The sequence below is a fragment of the Aquarana catesbeiana genome, linkage group LG12, assembly GCF_042186555.1.
Source record: "Aquarana catesbeiana isolate 2022-GZ linkage group LG12, ASM4218655v1, whole genome shotgun sequence".
Taxonomy (NCBI): domain Eukaryota; kingdom Metazoa; phylum Chordata; class Amphibia; order Anura; family Ranidae; genus Aquarana; species Aquarana catesbeiana.
Genome location: NC_133335.1, coordinates 49,574,395 through 49,595,601, shown reverse-complemented (window position 1 = coordinate 49,595,601; position 21,207 = coordinate 49,574,395). Strand labels below are relative to the sequence as shown.

General features: G+C 43.3%; 1 protein-coding gene across 1 annotated transcript in view; it reads left to right on the top strand.

Moving 5' to 3' along the window:
- FMNL1 (formin like 1) overlaps positions 1-21,207 on the top strand; it is a 120,053-nt gene that overhangs the window by 33,252 nt on the left and 65,594 nt on the right. The window contains exons 2-7 of the mRNA XM_073607735.1: positions 4,750-4,833; positions 6,753-6,836; positions 10,681-10,754; positions 14,883-14,966; positions 15,942-16,079; positions 17,200-17,305. Of these exons, the coding sequence (XP_073463836.1) occupies positions 4,750-4,833; positions 6,753-6,836; positions 10,681-10,754; positions 14,883-14,966; positions 15,942-16,079; positions 17,200-17,305 (570 nt within the window). The remainder of the gene's footprint in view (positions 1-4,749; positions 4,834-6,752; positions 6,837-10,680; positions 10,755-14,882; positions 14,967-15,941; positions 16,080-17,199; positions 17,306-21,207) is intronic.

Genomic DNA, 21,207 nt, shown 5'->3' with positions numbered 1-21,207 from the left:
CTGACCCTTTGAATAGAGAAGTGACAAAACCATTCGAGAGATGAGGCTTCCCAATCTGGTCACCTCTCTGCATCTCCCTGCCTAGGCGTTCCCCTCCCCCAGTCTCGCTTGCTAACAGCTACAGGAAGATGAGACTTGGAACGGAAACCCACAGGGAGGGGAACAAGCAACTGACACCTGCAGGAGAGCTACTAAGCTCAATGTTCATAGCAAATAACTAACATAGTGCTTTATAGAGAGATCATGCTGAAGAGAAGCCTTGCCAAGCTGCAAACTTTTCCCGACTGTACCTGGGCTATCTCTCGAAACAGGTTTCAGGACTCGCTGTTTTATGATTGGCTGATAATCAACACAGCCAGTATAAAATGGTAACTCTGGCCATACGTTTGCAATTTAGTAATGTGTCCCCATGAAAACACAGCTCCCAACGTCCCTGATTTGGAACAATGTCCCTCTGTCCCTCTTTCCTCCTCATTTGTCCCTCATTTTGGTCTGATCCACATAGTTGTATATAAAATGCACTTTTTATCTTTCAAAAATGTTTCCCCAGTGCTAAATCTTTCATCTGATTTCTAAATTGCTGCATTTGTAAATTTTAAAAGCCAATATAAAGGAAGAGTAGTGGTAAAAAAAAAGCCCTTGTGGATTTAATTCACTTTTTTTTTGGTTATTTCTCCTTTAAGGGGGTGTAGCAGGGGGCGTGTCCTATGTTTACATACATTTGCTAGTAGATGTCCCCTCATTCCCATCTGAGAATGTTGGGAGGTATGTGTGAAGTATATGCACATGTGTGACCTGAACTGGCCATAGTAAACGGGGCCTGAAGTCTTTTATATGTTTTTATATCTGATCTACAAATCTTGTCACAGGGAAAAAAAAAAAACCTGAGCTCCAGGCAGACACAAATGCAGCCTTGTAAAACATGAATACATCATTAAATGTATTATTGTTCAAAGATTTTTATGGGAAATTTTAGGTACATCAGTAATTAAGAGGAGAACAGAATCCCTGACAACATTCAAATGGACTAAGAGTCCTAAATGTATTATTTTATATGCAAGCAGTGCCATGGCAAACATACCAAACTGCGCCCCCCCCCCCCCCCAAAAAAAAAAAAAATCTATGAGCATTGTGTGTAAGCAAAAATCCCCCCCTCCCAAAAAAAATTGCACCCTAGTCTACATGCTTACCCCCTAAGCATATATTACCCCTCCAAGTACTAAATCAGCTGAAATCCCCTCTGCCAGCACAAATCCTCCCTCTCTCCAAATCCCCCCCAAAAAATCACCCCTCCTAGCACAGATCTTCTACCTCTTATATTTCCCCTACAAGCACAAATCCTCTTCCCCAACTCCAAATCCCCCTCATCCCAGAACAAATTCTCCCCCCAATTCCCCTCGCAGCACAAATCCCCCCTCAATCATCCCTGCTAGCACAATCTCCCCCCCCCCAAAAAAAAGAAAATTCCCCTCCTAGCACAAATTCCCTCGCCCCACTACCATATCACCTCTTCTAGCACTACCCACCCAAATCCCCTCTACTGGCACAAATCCTCCCAAATCACCATTTCTAGCAACCCCCCCCCCCCTATTTCCCCTTCTAGAACAATTCTTATCCCCTGCCACCCTCCACATTCACCCCTCTCAACACAAATCCCCACCTCACATGATATCACAGCCGCCCCTTATGCCCACCCCTTGTCCTGGCCCTGAGTGTAAGTACAGTGGAACCTTGAATTACGAGCATACAGAAGAATGCTTGTAATCCAAAGCACTCGTATATCAAAGCGAGTTTCCCCATAGGAGTCAATGGAAACTCAGATAATTTGTTCCACAGTGACTGCTATTGTGGACAGAAATGGGGGGGGGGCACCAGAGACACTCCGAGACCGCTCTGATGCACTCGGAAACACTCGGAGAGGCTCAGAGACATTCGGAGATGCTTGGAGAGGCACGGAGACACTCGGGACTGAGTTTTTCCGAGTGTCTCTGAGCAGCTCCGAGTGCATCCAAGCGGCTCCGAGTGTCACCGGCGCCCCCGCACCTCTGGCCAAATGCGGTACTGCACACCCCATTAGTTTGAATCAATCCTGCTCATCTTGTGAGACAACGCTCGAGTCAGGATTTTAAAAAAATAGCTTGTATTGAAAAACGCTCATAAACCGCGTTACTCGCAATCCGAGGTATCACCGTACCTGCATTTGGATTATGCTCGCCATGCATGGCTCAAATTTTGACAATTTTTAGCAGAAATTGGTCAGAATTCGAGATGTGGGTGGCTCTGTTGGCACCATCCGGCTTGACAAACTTTGATATGAAAATCGAAAGAGCCAGGCAGAATATTCTTGTCCAAACAGTGACTGCAGCCAATCAGAGGCAGAATCGCCGTTTGGTTTTACTGGCAGCTGCTGGATACTGGCAGCTGCTGGAGCAGCAGCTGTTATAACACAATACTTGTCAGGGAGAATCCTCCATCCATGCTGTTTACCGTGGCTGGAAGAGACTATGAATTTCTCTTTTTCAGCCTGCGAGGCCGAAGGAGAGATCCTCCTCTCCTCTAGCAGTCCCTGTACAGCAGAGCTTAGACTAGAATTGGGAGGAGCAGTTGTACTGCAGTGCTTATGCTAACCAGGAACATGATAATAGTAGGAAAGAGAAGAGTGGCAGAGAGATGAGCTCAGAATTGTGCTGCTTCTCCTTTCACTGTCTAGTTACAGGGTGGGGAAGGGACAAGATATCAAGTGTTGCATAACTGCAGAAGAGGAAATCAGGTCTCCTGTCCTTCCAGACAGGGCTGTGCGGTGGAGCTGTAAACATTTTAGGACTGGATGGAAAGAAATCCAAAACCTTTGGTAGATAAAAATGTGTGTGTATATATGTGAGTATATGTATGTGTGTGTGTGTGTAATACTGAAATGAAGACCAAGTGAAAGATATAACGCCAACATGTCAGAAAAAAATTCAAAAACAAAATCACTGAGTTGGAAAAAGGATGCACCCCCTTATGTCAGTATTTTGTTGAACCAAATTTTGCTTTAATTCCAGCCTTTAGTCTGTTGGGCTATGTCTCTACTAACGTTCCACATCTAGACTTTACAATATTTGACCACTCTTTTTTGCAGAACTGCTTAAAGCAGAGGTCCGCCCACCGCTGTAAAGATTAACTGGTTGCCGACCAGCCGCCGCAGTTTCACTGCGGCAGAATGGCACGGCTGGGCGAAATGACGTTACCTTACGTCGCTTCGCTTTTTGGCCACTAGGGGAGCACGCTGCGTGTGCCCGGAGGGCGCGATGACCGCCGGGCACCTGCGATCGCTGGTGACAGAGCGAGAACCGGAAGCTGTGTGTGTGTGTGTACACACACACAGCTCCCAGTTCTCTCAGGGGAGAGGAGGCAGATCGTGTGGTCATACTAAGTATGAACACCGATCTCTCTCTTCCCCTAGTCAGTCCCATCCCCCTACAGTTAGAACACACACAGGGAACACAGTTAACCCCTTGATCGCCCCCTAGTGTTAACCTCTTCCCTGCCAGTGACATTTATACACTAATCAGTGCATTTGTATAGCACTGATCGCTGTATGATTGTCAAGTGTCAAATTTGTCCGTCGCAATATCGCAGTCCCGGTCAAAATCGCAGATCGCCGCCATTACTAGTAAAAAAAAATAATAATAATAAAAATGCCATAAATCTATCCCCTATTTGTAGATGCTATAACTTTTGCGTACCACATAAGCACTTACTGTAGCCAGTCTGGGGGAGCCAGAATTATTGTTGTTTGGTAGAGGATTAAATAAAAATTTTACTCACTGAACTGCAACTCAATTTATAACATTTGTATCGTGTTTTTTTGGCTCATATTCTGTCTCGATCATTTAAAATACACCTATGATAACAATTATAGACCCTTCATTTCTTTTGTAAGTGGGTAGATTTTCAAAATCTACAGGGGATCAAATGATAATTGTCCCCACTGTATTTCTGTAACCTTGTGAAGATATCACGTTGAAGTAAAGGGAATTTGCATACTGGAGATGGTATTGATACATTATTGGTGGTTTATTGGGGCCCACTGCTGATGCATCTCCACGTGTTGGACTTGACATGGACGGAGTGACTCGCCCTTGATCTCTCTGTTTTTTCTTTTTTTATGTAATGGTTTGCAAGAGTTTGAGCTTTAAATATGAACATGTTTATGGTTTAACCAAAGGATTTTCAACTATTAGTCAGACAATCCCTAATTGATTGCCCCTCAGTGGCATTAGAGGCAACCTACAGACATCTAAAACTGGCTAGAGGGCACTCATCAGTAGGCAGTGTAACCCTAGATATACCTCTTCACATGCCTGACAAAGGGGTCCTGCGTGACTCCGAAACGTTGCACTTGTCTCTGTGATGTGATCTCGCTGCAATAAAAGCCTTTGGACAGTGATTGTAGATCCATGGTTTGCTGGCAAATATGTACACTTTCTAGATACACCTATGGTTGCTTGGTCCTGGCAATGACCGATACACATTTGGCACCCCCTGTTTTATTGTGGGATATTGTGGATTTTATCAGCTGAACCTGTGATATAAGGCCAGATCCTAATAACATTATCATGGACTCAAGGAAGATACAAGCATGGCAATGTAACAGTAGTTCTGTGGTTGGATTGCACACATTTTCCAATCTCCATCTCATGGATGTAGCTAGCTGAAGAGGTTTTATGTAAAGGGTCTGTCCATGACGCTGTTGTCTCTTTTCAGGAAGCTATGAATCTCCCTCCAGATAAGATCAGCGTTCTTCGGCAGTATGACCAAGACAAGAAATGGGAGCTGGTGTGTGATCAGGTAAGTGGGACGTCTGTGTAGACATTATGCTCCACTATGTTATCTTCATAAGAGCTGCAGCAAGTGTATAGATGTATGGTTCCACCTTTTGTGTTACCACCAGGGCTGTCTTAATGCATGGGCACCCTTGGGCACTTCCCCGGTGCATAGGGGGCCCCATGATAATCTTCCATTACCACCATACTTGCCTGTCCTGGATTTGCTGGGATGGTCACACTTTTTACTAGGCTTTTCCAAGGATGTCTGTGTCCCGGGCAGCATCCCAGAACCTGTTCTATGTCCTCCTGATCCCAGTATATTACCCTCCTGATCCCCCACCTGTACTTTGCCTTTCTGCCTCCCCCCATACTGTGCCCTTTGTGTTGATTCGTGTTTGATTTATGGCATGTTTTCTTATTGTTTAAAATCTATTTTATTGAAAGCACTAATAAATGTATGTTAAATTCTATCAACTATTTATACTTTTGTAGCACCCTCTACCAAAAGGTAGGTGCTAGTAATAGGTTTTTTCCAGGAACTGTCAGCACAGGCAAATTTAGGCAGGCCTATGCTGCAGGCTAGGCCTGTCTGTTTTGATCTGGGGGCTGGGAGTGGTCAGAGTAGCAGTGGGTGTGGCCACCTGTGCTCTCGTTCTGCTGAGCCTCCCCTGCTTCCAGGGAGAATGTTCTGGAAGGGGGGCAGGGCCTAGAACTGGAGTGACAGGCAGCTTGTGTGGGAGCCCTGACCAATCCCCAACTGGAAATTGGCAGGGGGCGGGCCTCCTATAAAGCTGCGGTAACATGCCACTGGGGGGAGATGTTGGCTGAGTGAACTGGAAGATGGAATACTAGGCAGCAGCAGGAGGGCACCCCCATCTGGGGGGGGGGGATGCACCGATCGCAGGAGGAGGCCCAGGGAGAGCTGTGAGGGAACTTTGCCTCTACACGGTCACTGGCATTGTCTTTATCATATGGTGGCTGAGCCCCTCTGCTCCACGGTGGCTGGAGCAGGGGGGCAGGTGAAGCTGTCAGAACGTATGGTCCGGTCAAGTTCTCCATCAAGGACTCAGGGCAGTGAAAGGTCGGTGAGTGTTACAGTGGAGGGCTGGATGTGCCAGGAAGTCTGTGAGGGAACTTTGCTTCTACACGGTCATTAGCAAAGTCTTCATCATTTACACAGTGAATGATGGGGAGTCCTGGATCAGAGGAGAGACTGTGGAGTGATGTGTCAAATTGATGTGGCCTGAAGGCACAGGATTTGCAAGCTGGGCTGGCTGGGAACAGTAGTCCACCATCCAAGAGAATGCTTTTAAACTACTAGGCCTCCGGGGAGAGGTGCTTCAGGCCCCAGGCTTAGTAGCAGCGAGCAACCAGAATCTGCTTAAGGACTTGTTCAGAGTGGGTCCTTATTCCTCAGTAGAAGAGGATGTGACATTATTTCACTTCAGGATAAGGTGTGTGCAGGAGGAAAGAAGCTCTGGGACCATCACTCTTACACGGTCAAGAGTGGTGTCCTCATTTTTTACACGGTAATGGATGGGGAATTCTTGGAAGAAATAGTCTGCAGGAGTAAAGCAGAGGAGGAGCAACAGTCTGCATGATGATGCAGGAGGAAGGTCATATCAATCATAATCTGTAAAATATGATGGCAATTTAAACATCCTATGGGCATCCCATATACCCTTTTCCCCAACCAAGTTGTACCCCCCAATAAACAAAAACAAAACCAGCAAAAGACTTAATTGTCTCTGAAAGTGATGTATGGAGTCTGGCAGCGGGGTGAATTGGTTGATTGTCTGTTACTAGTGGCAACTACACCGCTACACTTTATTCTTGAGAGTGGGTGTGTAAATTGGGGCAGGCTGGGCACAAGTGCATTGCTTTGCCCAGGGGCCCATGATGCCACCTGTGCATGTCTTAACACAGTTCTGTTTTTATCAGGAAAGGTTCCAGGTGAAGAACCCACCAGCCACCTACATCCATAAACTGAGAAGCTATGTGGACACGGGTGGAATCAGCCGGAAGGTAAGCTACAACAGAAGCATGTCTAAAGCAATCTCTACAGTCATGTGCAAATGATGTTCAGGAAAGTGAAAAGACTGAGTTCTGAGCATAGATCTGCACTGTATTTGTCATAGTGACCCTTTGTATAGGTTTCTCATTTAAACAGACTACTGGGACAATAGTGAGTGCACCATTCTATTGTCAAACAGCACTTCTAGCTAATACTTTTCGAGTATCTGAATTTCCCTTATCTTTGCTTAATAAAAATGTAAAAGTGAAAACTGGACCCATACAGAATTTACCTTTCAACAATTATGTAATCTTCGAGCTAGACACTAAGGTGGACGACAACCAGTCTGTAAAAGAATCCAGGGGTATGGATAGTAGAGCTGGATCCAATATTATACTTACAAGTCTTTAGGGGGTACATGGATTTACATACACTATATTGTCAAAAGTTTTGGGACACCTGCCTTTACACACACATGAACGTTAATAATATCCCAGTCTTAGTCTGTAAGGTTCAATATTGAGTTGGCCCACCCTTTGCTGCTATAACAGCTTCAACTCTTCTGGGAAGGCTGTCCTCAAGGTTTAGGAGTGTGTCTATGGGAATAAAATAAGAAATAAAAAACTGCGCTTGGAAAAATTGAATAATGGTGAGAATGAAGTAGAAATAAATAATAAAAAATATTGAAATGTAAAGACAAAGAGCTGCGGTTATAAGTGGGGCACACCAATACAAATATAAAACAAAAAAAAACGCGCTAGAAAATGTTAGACAATAATGAAAGTGTAAAGTCCAATACAACAAGAGTCCAATAATAATAAGTGACGTAAAAACTCCTCAGTGCAGAGGCGGCTCTCTAATTAGGCGAAATAGGCGGTGGCCTCAGGCCTCGCAGTCATAGGGGCCTCGCACAGCTGGATTGTTTACCTAATTAGAGAGCCGCCTCATTCAGCAGCAGAGGTATCCGTCCCGAGTCCACACGCTCTGCTACAGGGAGAGATAACAGGCGGCAAGTGAGACCTGTGATCGGAGCTCACATACATCTCCGGATCATAGACAGGGAGGGAGAGCCGCTCAGTAGAGCTCTGACAGATCTCCCCCTTCTGCCCGCACAGCCAGACAGAAGAGGAGAGAGAGCTTCTGCTCCTCCTCCTCCCACCCTCTCCTCCTGTGTCTGCCCCGCCCACTCTCCTCGGCAGTGTTCTCTGGGGGGGGATGTGCGCGCGGGAAGATTCAAGCTGAAGACCAGCAAAGAGAAAAGGACAAGGGGAGTCTGATCCATCCATCCATCCCTCCTGCCTCCCAGTGAGTACACTGATGTAGGGGATGCTCTTCCTTCCCTTCCCTCTCCACCCCCTTCTCTTTCTTTCTCTTTCCTTCATTTTTCCCCATCCCCCTCTCTTTCTTTCTTTCTTTCTTTCTTTCTTTCTTTCTTTCTTTCTTTCTTTCTTTCTTTCTTTTTCTTTCTTTCTTTCTTTCTTTCTTTCTTTCTTTCTTTCTTTCTTTCTTTCTTTCTTTCTTTCTTTCTTTCTTTCTTTCCCCACCCCCTCTCTTTCTTTCTTTCTTTCTTTCTTTCTTTCTTTCTTTCTTTCTTTCTTTCTTTCTTTCTTTCTTTCTTTCTTTCTTTTTCTTTCTTTCTTTCTTTTCTTCTTTCTTTCTTTCTTTCTTCTTTCTTCCCCACCCCCCTCTCTTTCTTTCTTTCTTTCTTTCTTTCTTTCTTTCTTTCTTTCTTTCTTTCTTTCTTTCTCTTTCTTTCTTTCTTTCTTTCTTTCTTTCTTTCTTTCTTTCTTTCTTTCTTTCTTTCTTTCTTTCTTTTTCTTTCTTTTTCTTTCTTTCTTTCTTTCTTTCTTTCTTTCTTTCTTTCTTTCTTTCTTTCTTTCTTTCTTTCTTTCTTTCTTTCTTTCTTTCTTTCTTTCTTTCTTTCTTTCTTTCTTTCCCCACCCCCCTCTCTTTCTTTCTTTCTTTCTTTCTTTCTTTCTTTCTTTCTTTCTTTCTTTCTTTCTTTCTTTCTTTCTTTCTTTTTCTTACTTTTTCTTTCCCCACCCCCCTCTCTTTCTTTCTTTCTTTCTTTCTTTCTTTCTTTCTTTCTTTCTTTCTTTCTTTCTTTTTCTTTCTTTCTTTCTTTCTTTCTTTCTTTCTGTGTAGGCTCCATCACACATTTTCCATCGGATTTTCCGACACACAAAGTTTGAGAGCTTGCTATAAAATTTTCCGACAACAAAATCCGTTGTCGGAAATTCCGATCGTGTGTACACAAATCCGACGGACAAAGTGCCACGCATGCTCAGAATAAATAAAGAGATGAAAGCTATTGGCCACTGCCCCGTTTATAGTCCCGACGTACGTGTTTTACGTCACCGCGTTTAGAACGATCGGATTTTCCGACAACTTTGTGTGACCGTGTGTATGCAAGACAAGTTTGAGCCAACATCCGTCGGAAAAAATCCTAGGATTTTGTTGTCGGAATGTCCGAACAAAGTCCGACCGTGTGTACGGGGCATAAGACTGGGATGCCATTAAAGTTCATGAGCCTGTAAAGGCAGGTGTCCCAATATTTTTTACAATATAGTGTACCTTTCAACAATTATGTAATCTTCGAGCGAGACACTAGGTGGACTATAACCAGTCTGTAAAAGAATCCAGGGGTATGGATAGTGGAGCTGGATCCATACCTAAAAGTCCTTAGGAGGTAAATGGATTTACGTGGATCCTGTTGAGGTAAGGGCAGCTCCTAAAGCAAAGTTCAGTAAACCTTTAAAAATGTCCATAAATATATTGTATGTATTAGGAGCACCAATAGAAGAATTGTTTCATCACCATTTGAAACTTGGCAAAAGCCTGCTGACAACTTGTTTAAAGTGACAGACACTTAGATCTATGTTTACTATCCTCAAACTGGAGTTGAAGGTTGCAAAAGCTTGTTGTTCACACTGCTCTATTACAAGCTGAAGCCGTGTGAACAAAGCCTTATGCCGCGTACACACGACCGGACTTTTCGGCATCAAAGGTCCGACGGAACGAATCAGTCGGACAATTTGATCGTGTGTGGGCGTCATCTGACCTTTTCTGTCTAAAAATCTGACGGACTTTAGAAATAGAACAAGTTTCAAATCTTTCCAACGGACTCAATTCCTATAGAAAAATTTGTTCGTCTGTATGCTAGTCCGATGGACCAAAAACGACACAAGGGCAGCTATTGGCTACTGGCTATCAACTTCCTTATTCTAGTCCGGTCGTACGTCATCACGTTCGAATCAGTTAGACTTTGGTTTGATCGTGTGTAGGCAAGTCCATTTCGTTGGAACTCCGTCGGAACGCCGTCAAAACACCATTGAAAAGTCCTTCGGCGTTTAGTCCGACGAAAAGTCCGCTTGTGTGTACGCAGCATTAGAGATATAAGAAATGAATCTGGTTTAGCCTTCCAGCATCTACTATCAAACTTTAAAATGCCAGTTCGGGTCAAAGTGACCCTGTAATATATTTAAGGGCTCGTTCACACGTACTGTGCTTTCTCAAGCAATCTGCGCCTTCTCACCACCACCACCCCTTGACCCTTTAACTCATTTCACACGATTGCAGGGCACTTGTAGTGCAGCCCTATTCACTTTAATAGATTGTGTTTGGTGGGTGTCAAACATTCCAAAAGCGTCAGGAGTGTAATGCCCACTGTACTTTGAGGCCGTGACATGCGTACACCCCGGCCATTGCCGCTGAAGCTTAAGGGAGTAGTGGTTGGAGGATGTTAAGGTATGTGTCAACTTTGGGGATTTCCCACTCCCCAACCTCCCCTGTAAACGAGCCCTAAAGGAGAGAGGAAGATCTTTGACCTAACCTATGTGAATGTCTTCATTTTAGTTCAAGAGAAGAGTTCAAGAATCCACACAGGTTCTAAGAGAACTAGAGATCTCCTTACGGACCAATCACATTGGGTAAGTGTTGTATTCTAACAAAATAGAAAACTTCTTCCACTTCCACTTCTTCTTCCACTGAATCCTCCATGTTTGTATTGCATGGGTTTAGACACATCAGCTTCACTCTAAAGCCAGCCATAAGCATGAATGAGAGAAATGACTGAAATTTTCCTAAACAGTGTGGATGGATGAATCTGCATTGCCGGCTATTGTTTTCGGACAGCCGGCACCCGTGGAGATTGGATGCAGGCACTGTTTGGTCAGGAATTTTCCACCCAGCTCCTTTGATGACAGTCAATCGAAAAATTATCTTTTGCCCAGCTAGGTGGTGCCAACAGGGCCACTGATGGAACCGATTTCAGCTGATTCAGCAGGAATCACAAATAGCCAAATAAATGGTACTTTATTGGTACCAAAAAACAACATTGAGCAGATTAAAAACATACCTTTTTTTCAATAAATAAAAGATAAAATCATACTTTACATACACGCTTTTTTACATACGTATAGATGCTTGTGACAAATACGCTAGATGTGAACACCTTTTGCTATACAGACATCTTTTTTGTGGATCCTCTTCTTCGGCGGGCGGTCCTGTTTCTGATAACAGTGGTCTCTGCCACGGATTCGCCACGAGATCACTTTTATCGGCGGCGGGAGAGGTCCCCCCCTCCCGCCACGCTCCGGTGTCCTCGGCCGCTTACTGGAGCCGTCAGTAGCAGTAGAGGCGATTGGATGCTTGTCCTTCCTAGGTATGGAGATGAGTGAGGGGAAGATGGCCGCCACCCGTCTCCATACCATTGCAGGGCGGAAGCGACGTCAAAACGTCACTTCCGCCCATAGCTCTTAAAGGGACATTTTTTTTTTTTTTTTTTTTCAAATGACAATTTTTTTTTTGTTTTTTTTAATTACATTTTAGTGTAAATTTGAGATCTGAGTTTTTTCATATTGAAAATCTCATATCTCATATTTAAGAGGTCCTGTCATGCTTTCTTTTTCTTTTACAAGGGATGTTTACATTCCTTGTAATAGGAATAAAAGTGACACATTTTTTTTTTTATAGAACAGTGTAAAAATAAAAAAATAAAAGGTAAAATAAATAAGAAAAAATAAATAAAATTTTTAAACGCGCTCCGTACCGCCGAGCTCGCGTGCAGAAGCGAATGCCTACGTGAGTAGCGCCCGCATATTAAAACGTTGTTCAAACCACACATGTGATGTATTGCCGTGATCGGTAGAGAGAGAGCAATAGCCCTAGACTTCCTCTGTAACTCAAAATATGCAACCTGTAAACAATTTGAAACGTTGCCTATGGAGATTTTTAAGGGTAAAAGTTTGTCGCCATTCCACGAGCGGGCGCAATTTTGAAGCATGACATGTTGGGTATCAATTTGCTCGGCGTAACATTAACTTTCACAATGTAAAAAAAAATTAGGCTAACTTTACTGTTTTTTTTTTTAATTCAAAAAAGTGTATTATTTTTCCAAAAAAAGTGCGCTTGTAGGACCGCTGCGCAAATACAGTGTGACAAAGTATTGCAACAACCACCATTTTATTCTCTAGGGTGTTAGAAAAAAAAATGTATAATGTTTGGGGGTTCTAAGTAATTTTCCAGCAAAAAAAAACTGTTTTTAACTTGTAAACAACAAATCTCAGAAAGAGGCTCGGTCCTTAAGTGGTTAATGAAAGGAATGCATTAATGTAAAAAACATTTTTAGCCTTCGTATCACTTTAACAATAGGTTAAATGACGCAGGACATAATAGTCTTGTTACATATGGGCGCTTTGCTACAGTAGTTGCTCCATGAGACCTCTCCAATACACGGAGTAGGGGTATTATGGTTCAACGCATTTTGCAATCAGCTTCATTAGGTGGACAGAGGTAATAGTATGTACATTAAGCCCTTGACGGCGATATTATTATTATACAGGATTTATATAGCGCCAACAGTTTGCGCAGCGCTTTAAAACATGAGGGCAGACAGTACACTTACAATACAAATCCATACAGGAGGGATTTGATATAACACAAATATGCAGCCCCAATGCACTGGGCTTTTTGCCGTTGCATATTTGCCTTTGTGTTGGGAGCACGTCGCACAGCGCACTCCCAGCACCACGACCGGGGTCTCATCGAGAGCCCCCGGTGCCGTAATAACGATCGGGACCTGAAACTCCTGATTCTGGATCACCTGATTGCTATGGTAGCCTCTGATTGACTACCACAGTGATCAGTCAGTGTGAAGCCCGCCCCTGTGTTTCTCTCTCGGTGAATGAAGAGGAAAGATATAATGTATCGTTGTCGCTCCTTACAGAGAAGAAAAAATGTGTGTATACACCGCTTCCGTGCCGCCCCAAAGATTCTGCTTGCAGGACTTTTTTTTTTCCATCCTGCAAGCGCACCGTCCCAGTGTGAAAGCACTCAGGCTTTCACACTGGGGAGGCTTGAGAGGGGCTATTTTTAGCGCTAAAATGCGTGAAAGGGGTCTTAGTGTAATAAGCCCTATGGAGACCACTGCTGGATTCCAGCACTGGTCGACATCCAGATCAATATAGTTCTCCTCCTCATATGTCCTCCCCATGTCTCAGCATCAACAAAATGTCAGCAGGAATCGATCTGTGTATGGTCAGTTTAAAATTATGACTTGAAACTTGATAAGTGCGATAATGTCCCAGTTCTAATTGTTTTAAATGATGCTTTTGTTATACATACAATTTACAGGCTACTAAAAGTGGGAGAAAAATGAGGAAGAAGTTTAGAAAGTTTGTAATCATTTTTTCTAGACTACTTCTGGGTAACATTTATTTAAAATAAACCACCAGCTTTCACTCACTGTTGCATAGGACTGCTTAGTGTTTGAATTTTTTTTTTTTGCCTAGAGATCTTTTCATTGGCTTGAGAGCTCGTTCACATCATAGTGCATGCATTTGTGCACACATTACATGTACTATTTGTGTTTTTTTGCACTGCCATGCACTAAACCAGGGGTCTCCAAAAAATTCGAAACAAAGGGCCAGTTTACCGCTCTTCAAATTTTAGGGGGGGGGGGTCGGACTGTGGCCAGTAGGAGTCGACCATACCAAAGGCTTGGTGGCCAGTGGGAGTAAAAAAAAAATACATCATTAGTGTCAGTGAAGGAGGAATAGTACCCCCATCTATTATGCAAGTGGGAGCAATAGTGCCTTATTGTTGGTGAGTGGGAGGAATAGTACCCCATTGTTGGTGTCAGTGGGAGGAATAGTGCCCCGTCTTTAGTATCAGTGGAAGGAACAGTGCCGCAAGGGCTGGATAAAAGCAAGCAAAGGGCCGTATCTGGCTCGCGGGCTGCAGTTTGGTGACCCCTGCACTAGACCATACTGCAATGCAATAATAACATGTATTAGAGTGCATTTTTTTTACTTTTTTTATTGTTCTGTTTTTGTTTTGTTTTTTGTTTTTTTAATCCTCTATCAATGTCAACAAGGTTACATACGTGTAAAAAGCCACACATGAAAAAAAAAAAACGGTGAACATTCCATATTAACAGCTGGAATACATGAGACACATTCTCACTGATTGTGGATATATTGTTATACTAGAAAACCAATGAGGTGGGTACACCTTTCACGTTGCCTATAGATGAAATGTAACACTACCAGAGCGAGTTTATCTGTTCTCTGGCAAAGACAAATTCCTGAACTCAAGTTTTTAATCAATTTATAAGCAATTAAATCAATAACCAAAAGGAAGGGGCTAAAGGGAATAAACCTAGGGTATAAAACCAGGAGTAACCATTCCCTATAGTAAGGGTAAATGATACTGGGGAGGGATGGGGGATGAAAGACTGGCCAGGGAAATGGAAAGGTCAGTCTAAGATGGGGGTTGACTGTGCTATTTCTGTTCTCTGCAGCTAGTTGCATTGCTAATGAGCTGTGCAAAAAATGCAACGTGTACTTTTTTTTTTTTTTCTTAAGCCCAACACGGCAGGTGTGACCAAGCCCTAAAGAATCCTCCAGTGTTGTGTCTGTGCGAAGTATTAAAGCTGAGCCAAATCACTAAATTCATGTTTTTGAAGTATTTTTTCTGATAAAACAAGTGTGAATATCTTCAGTCGGTCTTGTGTTTCTTGTCCAAGATGGCGTAAAGCTCCTTTGTTTTGTTCACAGGTGGGTGGAAGAGTTCCTGAGTCCAGAGGTTGGTGGCCTTGAAGCTCTAGTGGAGTACTTGTCCTATGCTCAGTGCTCCTTCCCGTAAGTCAGCACATCGAAACAATTACATACAAGGCTTTTTTTTTCTCAGAAAATAGGTACAGAAACTTAACCATGACCCCCCAAAACCCCCCCTCCCCACACACTCTCTTCAAACTGCATCAAATAGTAGGTGTGGTCAAATTTCACTATCAGTGCGAGGGTCTTAAAGGGGCAATTAATGCCAGGAGTGCATTACGTGTTACGAATTCAGGAAAGGGGGGTTACATATAGCCTGCAGAGTTCGGGGTGCGCTATGTACAGAGTTCAGGGGTGCACTACACACAGTGCAGAGTTCAGGGGTGCACTACACTCAGTGCTGCGTTCAGCCTTCTTCCACAGCCTCTTACCTCTGCATTCCCCATCCACATCTCACTTTCACCCCTCTTCAGCTCTGACCTCTCCACTGCCCCCATCTTCTCACCAACTCCTTAAAAGCTCCACTGTCTTCCATATGTCTTACTTTTGTTGCTGTATTAAGCTGAAAGACCCAGTTGGCTCTAGTACTTCCCCACATACTGTAGTTGGCTTCACCTCTCTCGCTTGCGGGGAGATCATTCAGTAGGGGTGTCGTCATCTGTACTGCACCCCAGGCACCTGCATCTCCCTTGTCCCCATCCTGCACTCGGTGAAAGCCACTCAGGAGATCAGATCTGAGGGAGCCGTTGGAAAATAAGCTGTCACTTGTAAACACAGAAGCCGGACTTCTGTGTTTACAAATGATAGTGGTAAGCAGGGAGCAGAGGGCCTTAACCAGAGGTGGTGGAATTGAGTTCCATCAAGTTCTAGCTGAAACAAAGCCCTGATTACATATACTCTGTGTGCAGTTACAGTACATGCAGATGTCGTGGCTGTCTAGATATAAGTCTTGCACAACCATTTCCATCTTTCCGATTGTTTTGATGTCTCGTGCATTTCATGTCTACTACGTGACTCTTGTCTCAGTTTCACTGTCCCTAAATTCTCTCTTCGTTCCAGGTTAGATGTGGAGAGTTCAGACAATGGAACCCCTGAGAAATCAAAATCTTTGCAGAGGTCAATGGAGGATATTAACAAAAGCACCACATCTTCTCCTCCTGCAACCATTCCTTCACGTGCCCGCAACCTAACCACCAAGTAAGTCATATGTGACGATGCACGGGACCACCACTTGATTTCAGGGTATTCCTTCCCTTCTTGAGCACCAGTAGGTCATCCCTACATAGCCACAGACTCATTACCAGCTCATATAGCTTCTTACAAACCTTTGTCTGCTAGGATAACCTTTCCATGACTATAAATACACAATGTGTTGTATTTTGTTCTGGTTTGTATTTGTTTTCCATCATGCCTTTAATTTTTATTGTATTATATTCTTACTATTGAGGAACAGAACATCTTGTTGGGAATCACCTTCTCTACAATATAACTGAAATTAGTCCATTGCAAACAGGGATAAAAATCGATTAGTAGCATGATATTACAATGACCCTGGTAGTTTGGGCTCTGAGTGAACCTGCAAGGATGGAAATAAAACAGCTGGCAGTGCTGAATGTTTTTTGAAAATGCATGCTTCTTTCTAAAGCTGGCCATGCATGGCTTGAATTTCAGTCATTTCCTGTAGAATCAGCCAAAATTCTGACAAACTTCAGTTTGAGAATTGAAGGAGCAGGACGGAAAACTGTTGGCCAAACAGTGGCTGCATCCTTATCAGATACAGCCACTGTTCAGGTATTCTGACAGGTGCGGTAGCAACGGCTGTCAAAATACAGAATCTGGCAGGTGAGATTTCCTCCATTCACACTGTTTAGTGTAGATGGGGGGAATGCATTTATGGGACTGAATGAGGGAAAACTTCACGTGTATGGCTAGAGATCTGACTGGATCACTGTAAATTAGTGCTCCTTTCACTTGTTTATTAAAGAGATTTCTTTGTGCAGGGTAAACAAAAGAAATCCAACAGATTCCTCCATTTATGCTAAACAGTATGGATGGAAGCATCTCCTCTGCTGGCTATTGTATTGCGACAGCTGGCTCCATCAACTGTCACAATATCCGAACGGTGCTTGCAGTCGTTTGGCTGAAATTCTTGATTGAACAATCTACTTTTGTCAAATCGGGTGATGCCGACAGGGGCGCACCCGATGGCTTGAGTTTTATGCTGATTCAGCCGAAATAGGAGCCATGTATGGCAGCCATAAGTTTTGACTCTTTAGTGCCTTTGTGCTGCAAGCTAATTTAATGTGTTTCCTAACAGATACAACTTTTACAACCGTGCTACAATGAGGAACTCTCGGCACCCTAACATGAAGGATGATGTACACGTGTGTGTCATGTGCTTACGGGCAATCATGAACTACCAGGTTTGTACTAGGAAAGCTTTAAGTGATTTCATTGCCATTGGCTAGCTGAGAAGAATAGAATAGAAAAGTTCCGGCCTCTCCATCAGCCATGGTATAACAAAGAAATGGCATTTTCCCTTTACATACACTAGAACAATGTAATGAAGTTATCATTTTTTTGACATACGAGTAACAAAATTACAGGGAGGATTTGAGGTTTCCCAGAAAGTTGATCCATCAGTCAAAGATGGAAAAAAACGCATGTAAGCATGACCTTGTCAAGAGGTGACAAATATCTGAATCTATCGTCTTTTGCAAAGTAAAGTGAGGTGGGTTTGTGAGTTTTTATATTCACTGCTCAAAAAAAGGAACACTTTTTAATCAGAGTATAGCATCAAGTCAATTAGACACATGGGATATTGATCTGGTCAGTTAAGTAGCAGAGAGGTTGTTAATCAGTTTCAGCTGCTTTGGTGTTAAGAAATTAACAACAGGTGCACTAGATGGGCAACAATGAGATGACCTCCAAAACAGGAATGGTTTTACAGGTGGAGGCCACTGATATTTTTTTCCCTACTCATCTTTTCTGACTGTTTTTCACTAGTTTTGCACTTGGCTAGGGTCAGTGTCACTACTGGTAGCATGAGGCGATACCTGGACCCTATAGAGGTTGCACAGGCAGTCCAACTCCTCCACAATGGCACATCAATACGTGCCATTGCCAGAAGGTTTGCTGTGTCTCCCAGCACAGTCTCAAGAGCATTAGGGAGATTCCAGGAGACAGGCAGTTACTCTAGGAGAGCTGGACAGGGCCGTAGCAAGTCCTTAACCCATCAGCAGGACAAGTATCTGCTCCTTTATGAAAGGAGGAACAGGATGAGCACTGCCAGAGACCTACAAAATGACCTCTAGCAGTCCACTGGTGTGATTTGTCTCTGACCAAACAATCACAAACAGACTTCATGAGGGTGGCCTGAGGGACCGATGTCCTCTAGTGGGCCCTGTGCTCATTGCCCGGCACCGTGTAGCTTGATTGGCATTTGCCATTGAACACCAGAATTGGCCGGTCCACCACAGGCGCTCTGTGCTTTCAAAGATGAGAGCGGGTTCACCCTGAGCACATGTGACAAACATGAAAGGGTCTGAAGAAGCCGTGGAGAATGTTATGCTGCCTGTAGTTCAGCACGACCGGTTTGGTGGTGGGTCAGTGATGGTCTGGGGAGGCATATCCATGGAGGGACACACAGACCTCTGTAGCATGGCACCCTGACTGCCTTTAGGTATCGGGATGAAATCCGTGGACCCATTGTCAGACCCTATGCTGGTTCAGTGGGCCCTGGGTTCCTCCCGGTGCCATGTGGCGAGACTATGCGGCCAGTTCCTGGAGGTTGAAGGAATTGATACCATTAAATGGCCCCCATGCTCGCCTGACCTTAATCCAATAGTACACCTCTAGGACATTAAGTATCGGTCCATCCCACTGCGCCAGGTTGCACCTCAGTCTGTTTAGGAGCTCAGTGATGCCCTGGTCCAGATCTGGGAGGAAATGCCCCAGGACACCATTCGTTGTCTCATTAGGAGCATGCTCCGACGTTGTCAGGCATGCATACAAGCACGTGGTGGCCATACAAACTACTGAGTACCATTTTGAGTTGCTGCAATGAAATTTCAGCAAAATGGACTAGCCTGCTGCATCTTTTTTTTCACTTTGATTTTCAGGGTGTCTTTGAATTCAGCCCTCTGTAGGTTGATAATTTACATTTCCATCAAACGACGTGGCATCCTTTCATTTCTAACACATTACCCAGTCCATATCAGTATAGATATGCAGCATGATATTTTTCCCCATTGAGATCTAATGTGTTTTCAAAGTGTTCATGTAATTTTTTTGATGTGTGTGTCTGTGTATATATGTATGTATACACTGTATATATGGTGTGTGTGTGTGTAAAATATATATACATACATATACACACACACACAGTAGCTTGAAAAAGCATTCATACCCCTTTAAAGTTTCCACATAGTCATTTTACAACCAAAAATTTAAATCTATTTTATTGGGATTTTATGTGATAGACCAACACAAAGTGGCACATAATTGTGAAGTGGAAGGAAAATGATAAATGGTTTTCAAAATTTTTTACTAATAAATATGTGAAAAGTGTGGCGTGCATTTGTATTCAGTCCCTTTTACTCTGATACCCCTAACTAAAATCTAGTGGAACCAATTGCCTTCAGAAGTCGCCTAATTAGTAACTAGAGTCCACCCGTCGTGGAATTTAACCTCAGTATAAATACAGATGTTCTGTGAAGCCCTCAGAGGTTTGTTAGAGAACTTTATTGAACAAACAGCTTCATGAAGGCCAAGGAACACACCAGACAGGTCAGGGATAAAGTTGTAGAGAAGTTTAAAGCAGGGTTAGGGTATAAAAAAATATCCCAAGCTTTAAACATCTCACGAGCACTGTTCAATCTATCATTTGAAAATAGAAAGAGTATGGCACAGCTGCAAACCTACCAAGACATGGCCGTCCACCTAAACTGACAGGCTGGGCAAGGAGAACATTCATCAGAGAAGCAGCCAAGAGGCCCATGGTAACTGTGGAGGAGCTGCAGAGATCCACAGCTCAGGTGGGGGAATCTGTCCACAGGACAACTATTAGTCGTGCTCTCCACAAATCTGGCCTTTATGGAAGAGTGGCAAGAAGAAAGCCATTGTTAAAAGAAAACCATAATAAGTCAGTTTGCAGTTTGTGAGAAGCCATGTGGGGGACACAGCAAACATGTGGAAGAAGGTGCTCTGGTCAGATTTTTGAACTTTTTGGCCTAAAAGCAATACGCTATGTGTGACGGAAAACTAACACTGCACAACACCCTGAACACACCATTTCCACCATGAAACATGGTGGTGGCAGCATCATGTTGTGAAGATGCTTTTCTTCAGCAGGGACAGGGAAGCTGGTCAAAGTTGATGGGAAGATGGATGGAGCCAAATACAGGGCAATCTTAAAAGAAAACCTGTTTAGAGTCTGAAAAAGACTTGAGACTGGGGTGGAGGTTCACCTTCCAGCAGGACAATGACCCTAAACATACAGCCAGAGCTACAATGGAATGGTTTAGATCAAGGCATATTCATGTGTTAGAATGGCCCAGTCAAAGCCCAGACCTAAATCCAATTGAGAATCTGTGGCAAGGCTTGAAAATTGCTGTTCACAGACGCTCTCCATCCAATCTGACAGAGCTTGAGCTATTTTGATGTCACTCTCTAGATGTGCAAAGCTGGTAAAGACATACCCAACAAGACTTGCAGCTGTAATTGCAGTGAAAGGTGGTTCTACAAAGTATTGTCTCAGGGGGGGTAAATACAAATACACGCCACACTTTTCACATATTTATTTGTAAAAAAAAAATTGAAAACCATTTATCATTTTCCTTCCATTTCACAATTATGTGCCACTTTGTGTTGGTCTATCACATAAAATACCAATAAAATACATTTACGTTTTTGGTTACAACATGATGAAATGTGGAAAATTTCAAAGGGGTATGAATACTTTTTGAAGACACATATATATATATATATATATATATATACACACACACATTGTAAATGTTTATTGGATGAGGGCATAACACTTCAGACCTCATTGTATTCCGTTAAATAATGGACACCAAACTGTGTACAGCCTTCAGTGGAGTACTGGCTATATGATCTCTGGAGGAGGATATTGGGGTACTGACATTCAGGCAGAGCCAGACTATCAGTATGTAGAACACTGGTAATGTCATCTCTGGAGGAGGATATTTGGGTAAATATTTAGGCACAGCCAGACAATCAGTGGAGCTTCAACCACATGGTCTCTGGAAGAGGAACATGGGATACATGGGAACATGGGATATAACATTGAGGCAGAAACCAA